Source organism: Trichoplax adhaerens, genomic scaffold (genome assembly GCF_000150275.1).
Source record: "Trichoplax adhaerens TRIADscaffold_19 genomic scaffold, whole genome shotgun sequence".
Classification (NCBI taxonomy): Eukaryota; Metazoa; Placozoa; class Uniplacotomia; order Trichoplacea; family Trichoplacidae; genus Trichoplax; species Trichoplax adhaerens.
In genome coordinates, this window is record NW_002060961.1 from 267,168 (window position 1) to 278,515 (window position 11,348).

Genomic DNA, 11,348 nt, shown 5'->3' on the forward strand with positions numbered 1-11,348 from the left:
TCTACAATCCTTGGCAAACTGACAATTTACATGTCAAGTACGTATATCATTTTCTGTGAGTTAAGGGTGACACATATCACATTATACTCTCAGCGAGCAATTTAAAATTATTCCGTAGAAAAACTACGTCACAGTATCAAAGAGAACAATATCAAAAATTAATACTACAGCCTACGCATAGTCTTGTAATCTATTCGGTGAAAGATCTTCACGTATTCCTTTTCAACATATGCCATTTTTACGGAGAAAAACCGAAACAAGATATGCGCGTATATGCTAGTATAATATATGAGTATATGTGCATGGTACATTCTGTTGTAAATTAAGTTTATCATGCGTTTTTTATAGATATTTTGTTTGTAATATAGGAATATACTACTTCCTTCTGGCTAAAGTTATTCTTTTATGGCTATCATTTGACAGCTAATTAAGCGATCATAATATTAACAGAATTTGACGTAGAGTTAATACTAATATTGTATTATACTAGGAACTCTTATCAAATAGAATATCCTAATGCCATAGCACATAAATAGAACTGGATGTGCAACTAACTATGTAGAAAATTAAAATCAATAGCGCTATTTCATTAAGAGCTTGCTTAACTATACGAATCGATGAAAACACTAATTAGCACACATAGATGCTACTATAAGCGTCGATCATGAAAACAATTAATTCTGTACTTTTGATAGAATGATTACTATAATTAGTATTAAAATTAATAAATAATCTATACTGCACACTAGTTGACTACACGATTTGGTAGGACATTATTTACTGACTGAACATCCTGAGGGCTCTCGGCAGTATATAGTAAACTACAGTAAAGTAATTAGCAATATTTATGCAGATTAAGCAAGAGCATGTAATGTTTACCTAAAGAATTAATGAAGAGACTGCATATTTATATGGTAATGACGCTGATCTTTTAACCGCGCATTAATAGGAAGCTACCCGAGTCAATTAAGGTCTACACAGTATTTTATTGTGTGTCTTGCTGACCTAGACGTATGTTACTCAATGATCAATTTGACTGTATGCAGTGTATTCAAAATTTTAAGAGTATAGTAGATTAAATATATAATAATGACAAGAACTTTTGAAGATAGAGTAATTAATATTTCCTTAGTAGACATCGAGAATAACAGTAATGAGAGACGTGAGAGATAAATGAAAAGTGATATTATCGACTAATTTGACGATCACTACTTAAGGGCCGTTGAATCACTTTCAGTGTACAGTAGTAGGAAGAGAAATTTTCTTTTTCTTTAGTCTGTGGTAAATCATGATAAACTTTAGGCCACATAGAAATCGAATAAACGATTTTTTCATATCACTAAGGCAATAAAATAAAAAGGTTTCTTCCATTGCTAAAGCAATAAAATCAAATTTCTTTTTATCTATATGACTGATTGATAATTTAGTACAATAACTATTGCATAACTAAATAATTTATATTCCTATATAGGTACTTTTCGTTCTATTCATTTGTTGTGCCGGATATTACAGAATATAAAGTAGAAAGGTCCGGTAAAATTGTCAATAAATTGACTTTGGCTATTAAAGCGAGTACAGTAGTGATCGGATGGCAAACCGTACGAAATATCATCACCGTCCTATTAACCAGAAACTACGGACAGATTACTGCTGCACTACGAGTATTTAACGAATTTTAAGCTACAATTTAGACTTATGCAAAAAGTAAAAGAAAGATGAGTATGGAATAGAAACGAGGTAAACGACCATCAATTAGCAATATGATTATGGTACTCTTCCTCAGTGCAGTCGATGTAGATTGGAAGTATAACTAACGAAAGAGGGAACCATGCTGTGCTAATATATCTAGAGGTGTTGTAGTTAAAAACAAATCCATTTATTGTTAATCTACATGTTACATAAACGGACGATTAAAAAGACTCGATACCCAACACCTGTTTTCACTTTATATCTGGTTTGGAACTTACCGTAGCGTTTGTGTTTGAAATGGTTCGCATATTTAACGTTCTATTCGGGTGACAAAGAAGCATGAAACAGTCCAACGCAGAGAAGATTAGCTCACAGCTAAAGGTGGGAAGGAAAAAAATGGGGTGTTAATTCAACAGTTACAACGTTGTAACCGTATAATATTATTGGCTGTTAATAAACGATAAATATATGCATCATAAACATAATTGGAGTTACTTCCAAATTGTACGATATACAAATGGATATTGTTCTAGCGACAATGATGTCTAATAGTTAGATTCTGGTGCATTAAGTATAAGAGTAAAGTTGGACAGAGCATGAAGAGTAAATAGAGAACATATCCATGTTGTGAGTTGTATTATTTTACAGCTACTAAACTGTTATTGGACCAATTAACTTATCCAAATAAGAATATCAATTCAATTGCGAATAAATCTTTACCAAGCTTAATCTATTGACCAATATTCTTGTCGCTATGTCTGATCAATGATTTACTCTATGTTATTAATAGTTGCCAATGTAAAGAGCTTGGAGTAGCTGATTCTGAGTTCTATGATACAGTTTAAAACAAAATGCAGCCATCCAGCTGGCTAAAATTAGAAATTGTCACGCTTTGACTGTTAACAACAACATAATGTCATCTTTTTTATTTTTTGTCTTTCTTCATTTGTGTTATCATGTAATAAGAACTTTACAAGGATGTAAACAACTCAGTGGCGACGTAAATTACAATAAAATGATAGACTGATTACTTTTCCAATCTGAAATATAATGCTGGTACCAATCAGGTTAGCGCATTGTATTTCAAAAGAAGGTAAACGTATTGTGCTGTAGGTTGTAAAAGCAATCAGTCTTTTATTATTTTATTGTAACTGATGAATATGTGATTCTATTTACTTCTAATAATCGCCAAGACTTCTTCTACCTTAATGTCATGTGGTTATATTATAACATGAACAATAAACGAAACTCCCTCCTTCAAGAATTACTACTTAATGTCCATTTTTCAAAAGTAACCTTTTTCGCCGTTCATCAGTCGCGATAGTTTCTATCTTTATCTTTTTATTGGAAAAATAATGTATCTCTGTTATGGACTACCTTTCCAGTAATGTCGATATTAAATGGTAGCTTTCATCTTCTTGCTTTTTAAATGCTGACGTTTACATATCCTTCAATGATTAGATGGTCTGTAGATTTATCTAGCTGCATGCATTCGTACACTGTCGGGTTGCCATTTACAAACTGTGACTATTACATCAGTAATGTTATGATGTGTATGCTCACAGTAGTTCTCTTAGCAATAGTAATAATGAATGGCAGTAGTTTAGCTATTCGAAGATAAATATCTGTGTTATAATACTAAAGGTTGCTACATTAAAAATTTCATTTTAATTTTGAATCATGCCTCGTATAGTTTAAGTAAAGGCAAGACTTTAACTGAGTTCATAATGTACTCGAAATATTTCGAGTGAGATATCATGATAGGATTACTTGCTTTACCCTAACTTGATTTATTTCACTTTATTTTTGAAGTTTTTGCATATAAAATAGTAACGGAAAAAATTAAATCGTAGGTGAGCTTCTATTTCGCTTTCTGTTATAGTAAATTCTTCCTTACAGTGCAATTATTTAGCAAAATTGTACAAGACGTGTTGACTACTTATCTACGAAACGATAATAGAGATGAGTAGTCTGTCAGACAGATCAAGATGGAATAATTATTTAGATTTTCCGCTTGCGATTAACATAGGTAGTCGGAACAATCTCATACCCCTATTAAAGACTGAATATCTTTTCATAGTGTTGCCTTATTATAGCAGTGTTGAATAGTAGAAATAAAGCTAAATTAACAATAAACTACAAATTATTACTATCCACAATTTTATTTACGTATGTATGCTCTACATGCACACATTAACCGCTAAAAGAGAATACAGCAATACAGTAGGCCATGGAATTACTTTTCGTCAATCAATTGCAGTATAAGTACACTATGACTACTAGTGCTTTAAGTAAGTAGAATATTTTACTTTTCTATCAATTCAACAATCAAAGACATAATGAGACTACGAGAATTATTTGCAGACTGTTATGATGATATAGCACTTGCCTATACTAGTGCGATTTTTACCCTATCATCAGGCCAGTCAAAAATGAAGAACAACTGTTGCATTACCTGTTGGTCTATTTGAGTAACAAATAGTAGCTTTTAGACCATATTTAACATACTAATAGAGTATTACTTTTGTAGAAACAGTAAGGAATCATGCAAATCGGCAGACAAGGTGTCTCTGATGGCGCGCAATCGTCCATGTTTCCCTTCAACGTAGTTACGACGGTTATGGAAAACGGCACCCGAATTTGAAATATTGTATATGCGGTATATACTTGAATATTTACAAATAGTCAGGTATCTATGCTTATACTATACTGTATCAGGATTATTGCGAAATTTAATTCGATTATATCATGTAATATGAGAAGAAAATTGGGAAGACAATTCCATATATATTAGATAGACAGTATAATAACTTGCATAATCAATGTCAATGTCAAGGTCTATAATTTGATCTAATCTATGCGTATATGCGTAGATTAATGATAATTATAAATAATTCATATTCAACTGCTTGTCGGTCAATAATGCAATAGCGCATTATACGTACATATGTAGTATGTACAGTATATGGTAAAAGTTGACAGTACTAAAGACTCATAAAGGTAATAAGCAAACCTCTTTGATGATCGATCGGGAGTAAGTCAAGCTACTTCTTTAACAAACCTTAAATTAATAGATTTAAATTCTGCGATCAATTATATGTAGCTACATGAGTACTTTTCAATAAATTGCCACTGGAATAATAAACTAATACTACAATGAGGCAATAAAAGCAAGATCGTTATAGATGATAAAGACAAACGAACATTAGTTAAACACAAAACAGGTATAATTATCCCTGGTTAACATTTTTTTTATAGCTACTTACTAAGACATAAATACCGAACGTAGTTAAAACCAATTTGAAATGAACTATTTGAAATTTTACTTTAACCCAACAGATAGTTATGTTATCATCAGACATTGAAGTCGATAAATGTACTGCCAGTTTCTTATAAAGGCCTTAGTGAATCACTTCAACTTAGTAATATCATCATCAATATTTCAAATCAATGCTAGCTGGCATAGAACTTTTCACACTTAAATAATTTCATTGAGCTCGTTAATTAAGAACACTATTAATACTTTATACTTACTAATAAACACCTTTCAAGTAAGTAAAACTTTAGCATCAAATATTAATTCTACCGAATTCCATCCGTAAGTTAAATACTTCAATTGATCTAAAACTACTTCTCTTTAATTATAATGTAATCTAACATGATTGATTTCAATTCATGCATATTGTACCGCTTACTGTAATTTATACTAAAGAAAAGTCTTGGAAATACTTATTTCTTACTGTAAACTAATAGATTGTAAATTGTAAGATCAAACGGACACAGTTACAATAATATGCTAATACTACAATGACGCAACATAGCCAAGATTGCTGCACATAACAAGGACAAATAAAGATTAGTTAAACCCAAAACAGGTACAGTTATCTCTGTCATTTCATTTATTACCACTTGTTAAGATATAAAACCATATTTGAACGAATTATTTCAATTCTTACTTGACCAAAACAGATACCTTTATTGTCATCAAACAATGACTTAGATAAATGCTGTACATTCCCAATTTATTACATAGACTTAGTAAATCGTCTAAATTTGTATTATCAGGAGAATATTTCAAACCAATGCTAGCGGGCATAGAGCTCCTCTTAGGTAAATAAATCCACTGAATTAATTAACAACACCATTAATAGACCTACTAATAAACACGTTTTAAGCATATGAAACTCGAACATAGAATATTGAATCCAGCGTACTCCATCCATAAAGTGAAGCAACAACAACAATATTTATCACTATCTTGTTGATCATACAAAGACAGTATGCCCACAGCTCAATAGAAAACTGTATGGAAAAGATTTTATAATACAACAACACCATGATTTAAGCGTATAAGTGAAACAACTTTCCGTATATTCTTCTATTCCAAAGAACAGAGGCCAGCTTTGTATGTATTTTACAACTGATAGAGCCAGCAGTACACAGGATTACTTAATTTGAACTAAAAATGATCTTTAATCATGGATCCACTCTCCATGAATTGGTTACCGTAAATCAATCAAATAAGTTAGAACATCTTGGTATACAAAAGATGTTCGAGCCACATGCTAGTTACTGTAATAAAGAGTTTCAATATCCTATTTTAAGTAGAAATGATATAGAGCATAAAGAGCATTCATATCAGTTTTAAATATTTCAATTTCTATCGTGATGACTTTACTCTACTTCAATCTTGATGAAATATGGGCAAGTCCTAATAATTAAGTGAAGACTTATTAAAGCTGCAGATATCTAGGTTTTCAGATTCAAGTGTCATTAAAGCGACGAAGAAGAGTACTTACATATAGAGCCAATTTACTTACAGTTAACAATCTTCAGTAAGATAGTGATGCAAAATAGTAGATGAATCTATAATTTATATTTAGGAATTTGCTCGTTCGACCATGATTAGAATTAGTCCCCAGATAGCCATTCTTACATCTATTGTTAAAACTCTTTCTTGTAAGGCTATTTACTGGAGAGAAATTTTATATTGCAGTTTCATTACAAGATATAGAAATCTTTCACTTGGAAAAGGATGCACTTGTATTGTAGTATCATGCGTGTAATAAGCAATAAAAGTGCGAGTAATAGAAACTTTGTTGCAAGTTATTCACAGTAACATTGCAATGGTGTATCCTCCTTTAAAGCACATCCCATGTACAATTACTGTGCCAGTCGTCATTATTAGTCATTGATACTTAAGTGTTAAATAGCTCCATTACTAGTGTATATATATGTTATGGTATATATAAATAAAATTGCAAACTTTATCATTTTTAGATCGGAAGGGCCCTCGGTCAATGAAGTACATTGATTTGGTTGGCTTTATGATAAAATGATAAACTGTCTATCTCCATCTTGACTTATTCAAGGATAAACAAATGAATTTCTGTATCAACACAAGTCATTTACACAAAGGGTGCATAGGTGATATTGACTTCCTGGCCTAAAGCATTGACAGCCACCGCCTTTAGTTTGACAGTTGGGGTTAAATCTCTGGATATGGCTGATCTAGCCAATAAGAGTAGTTTATACTGTTGACCTTTTTTAACAATGTCGTGTTCAGCCAATGAACCGTCAATTTCTTTCTCGGAATAAATGTGCTTGGGTTGAGGTGGTATGAATAAATGGAAGCGTGGGTTGTTCATGGGTTTAATTTTAGCAGTCTTGGCTAAGATTCCAACATAGGCATCATCGACTGTCTTGAGTAATGTGACATTGGCAATAGCGCTGACTAAATCGCGTAAGACGCTAAAGCTCATAACATAAGCGAAACCAGAACAAAAATGAGGAAATAACTTTTCTTTATAATCCGATTTAGGCACGTAGTACTTGTGCTTGGGATCGCGTACGACTCTGTAAGCACTCCAATCTTGATCAACGCGACCAATCCAAAAGCGATGGCTATTAGCGATGTATAAATGCGCCATATAATCGAAAAATCGAGGCTGATTTAAGAATACATCATCGTCTCCTTTAAAGTAGTAAACAGGCTGGCAACGTGTTAGAGCCCAACGCATAGCCAATAATGTTTTATGGGTTAAATTACGCATATTATCATAGAAATCGCCTAAGATCATATCTCCATATTGGCGTGATTCGTCTTCGATTTTTTGATCGGCTTTAGCATCACCACTACGCCCGAGAATAAAGAGTAAACGCCATGCGTAAGGTGATTTCATCATTTCGATGTAGTCACCGCCGTGGCCCCATGATTTGCGGATAGCATTGCGTCTTTCCAATTGGCCAACACGCGAATTAATAATCAATAGGATAAATGCTCGAGTTTGGCAAGGTTTAGCGCTAGGACGCTTGGAGAAATTAGGTAGTGGAGTCTTTCTTAACTTGTCACTTATGAGTTCAAGTCGAACAGGATGGAAAATGACATTTTTAGGAATCTTGACAGGATCATGTTTTAATTCTGCTGGATCGCGAACGGCTTGAAAACCATTGCTATCTATCAATTGGGATAAACTACGTTCAGGCTTATAGGACTCGTCATCGTTTGCACGATGGACATAGACATAGACTAAGGCATTGACTATAAAACCGGCCAAGATTACAATTAAACGCGTCTTAAAATTAGCCATTATTCCATCAATGACAGCATCACCAGTGGGTAAAAGAAGATTACTACTAAGCGTTGTAATGGCAACGTTTACTTTCCACACCTAAGTCGTGGACGATTCAATTGGCATTATCACTAAATTGTTGATGGCTTGCTTTGCCAATGTAAATCACACCAAATACGCGTGTCCAATTTGCTAATCTCGATTCTCCAATAACCTAAATCCACTAAAGGAATGCAGTTTTCAAGTCGATTAATTCAATCGATGATCAGTCGTAAGAGCTCGGCTAGAATCGTTTGGACGTCCATGTCCAGTAGAAAGGAATTGGATCTCCACCAACAACTTGATCGCGGAATGCCTTGCCCTTCGTTGCCAACTACAACAGCCGGTGGTGGGTATTAATTCATTATGGTGGGCTGCTGTCCTATACTGTACAGTATGACGACAGCCCCTCTCTCGCAGCAGTCCCGGTGTGATCTGTATATTCGTCAGTCCGAAACTCGAGCTGTCCCATGTCCAGTTGTCCATGGCAGACTCGTTGTCGTACTGGACGACAATAGCGTTGCGGTCCAATGGATTGTTGAAACGATTTTTCTATCCATTTCTCTTTCTCTCTGCTGTCTCTACAACACTCCGACAGTACAGTACCCTTGTAAAAATATTTATGCACTACTAGGCAGGGCTGCTGTCTTGATGCTTTTAATGTGGACTCCATATCACCGCAGCTTCTACCGCTAATCCTCTATGGTTTCCACCACAGAAGCAGCGGTGGATTGACTTTGTAACACTAGTGTATCGTCTGACGTAAAACTATTGTCGCCATTCTGTCGCCATACCTACAGTACTCAGGACTGTGGCATTGAATTTGCACTCTGATAGGCGTCGGCTCGAAATTTTTCATTCAGTCACTGCAACTAATCGATTGGCAGACATACTAGATTTACAGTACCAGTCCACCACAGTGCAAAGTATTGTCGCTCAAGAAAGAGCGACAACATTTGAACGCCAGACCTGAACAGTACCTCCAGTACTATTGCAGCCAGGGGTCTTGCGTGTACTGTACTGTACGGCGCATGCACACCATTAGCACGCGTGCAACGTGAGTGTCTTGTACGCTTGCGCACAAGGCCCTAGTACCCAGGGATGGCTCCGTACTGTAGGGTACGGATGGCCAGCATGAAGGACTATCCAACAGACAGCCTGTGGCCAAAGGCTACTTATTGGCATCAATGTCTGTCTACTTTCCATAGTAATAGACTGGCACTAGGCTGTCAAATAGACTATTAGTAGGCAAAATCCAAGCACACCACTGGTACTGGGATCCATCTTCTAATGGTGGCATCGTTCTCCATTCCATGCAATATTGATGCGTTGCTGTTGCTATTCCATGTGCAATTATTGGAGTGATTTATCCGATTGCGGGCAACACGTCGATTAGAAGCACTGAAGACAGAGAGATCAGAAGATTGGATTGAAAATTCAATCTTGCAGGAGTGTAGTTGGAGCAGTAATAATCGCTGAACTATTAGCAATACCTTTGTAGGAGTCTTGCATTAACAACAGAAAGGAGGTGGTCCTGGTCAAAATCGATCGCTTCCATCATGCTTTCAACACTCTATTCTACGCTCTACTGTCGTCCACAAATTGCTCGTCCAATGCTAATGGCGGCGTATTCGTTACAAACTCGAAATGCTATGACATCGCCAAGTCGTAAGCCTCGAATTGATCGCAAAACGATGCAACGAATTGATAGAAATCGCCAGAAATTAGAAACATTAAGGGCAGCTTATGAAGATGATCTAAGTCAAATTTTAACTACATCCAATGTCTACAATGCAGCCTTGTTCGATTTACCCATTCGAATGGGTCGACCAATTAAACCTGAAGTTTTACCGCCTCGAGCTGCTGGAAATATCGAGCTATTAAAAATTCCCAATTTCTTTCACTTAACACCTCAAAAAGTGCGACGTGATACCGATGCTTTAAAAGCACTATGCAATGCGTGGCCGAGCAAGATCAAGCGTAGACCTATACGCATTTATTCACGCAATTATTTGTACGCAGGGCCTTCTGTGGCTCATCCTAAATCCCACTTTGTCAAATTGGAGGTAAAGCATTTCAATCAATATTGATAAAAAAAAAATAATAATAATACATCACTTTTACTGCTGTACGAGAGTCTACATCACCATTGGAAGCTACCCTAGTTGCGCTAAAGAAGCTATACTTGTATCAGGACATTCCGTTACTGACACGACACTTTTCCTTTCCTACTTTTGCTAGGTCAATATCAACGATCTACCACTCAATGAATCTGCAAGAAAACGATTGATGGCTCTTGCAGGAAATTACTATGATGCAGAGACCAACTTGCTAACGCTAGTAGGCAATAAATGTCCAACTAGAAAACAAAATAGAGAGTATGTAATGTATTTATTAACAGCTTTAATACTAGAGTCTAAAAAATGCTAATAATAAAAAATACTTTATATATTGTTGCACATGACGATCATTAAAGATGATCTACGTATGAATAACTGCTTGAAACAAGTCTAAAATATGAAATGGGATAGGCATGCCCGTGTAAAACCAGTGATATCATGCATTATTTTATATACGTAGCTTTGCAATAGATCGTAAGGATAAATCAAAGTCCAACATTAATGTATTACTAAAGTGAAGATTACATCGCTGAAGGCGATACAATGGCTTGCTGAAATGATATATCTTTATCGCTTGTCAATATCCATCAATCGCCGTTAAATTCTTATTGATAATGCTGTCAAGAATGCTTCTTGTAAATTGATTAAGCTTGTCGTATTTAGTGTACGCATTCCTATCCAACGAACGAAGCACATTACTTTTACCTGATACAGATCCAGTATACTGTATTAATTCTAGATTATGTAGCTTTTCTATTTCAATATGATAATGGTGGCTCAATGAAATACTTTTATCCTGGCAATGATGAAGTTAGACAGCAAAAGAACACGTTGTACAATTTTGCTACTAGGACAGCTTATCGTATTAAGCGGTCGGTATTAATAAATTGAATTTGAACTTGACAGATCTGCCACACTTCCAATATGA

At 35.0% G+C, this 11,348-nt stretch overlaps 2 protein-coding genes across 2 annotated transcripts; one reads left to right on the top strand and one right to left on the bottom strand.

Moving 5' to 3' along the window:
• Positions 1-7,316: 7,316 nt before the first annotated feature.
• On the bottom strand, positions 7,317-7,967 carry TRIADDRAFT_15774 (uncharacterized protein; the record flags this gene model as incomplete). Its single annotated transcript, XM_002116951.1, has 1 exon — positions 7,317-7,967. A coding segment is annotated over one exon (651 nt), but the record flags the coding sequence as incomplete, so codon positions are not given.
• Positions 7,968-9,919: 1,952 nt separating this feature from the next.
• On the top strand, positions 9,920-10,730 carry TRIADDRAFT_31814 (uncharacterized protein; the record flags this gene model as incomplete). The annotated part of the gene is made up of 2 exons (XM_002116888.1): positions 9,920-10,366; positions 10,542-10,730. 2 exons carry the CDS (start codon positions 9,920-9,922, stop codon positions 10,728-10,730), a joined length of 636 nt encoding a protein of 211 aa, XP_002116924.1.
• Between the last annotated feature and the right edge of the window lie 618 nt (positions 10,731-11,348).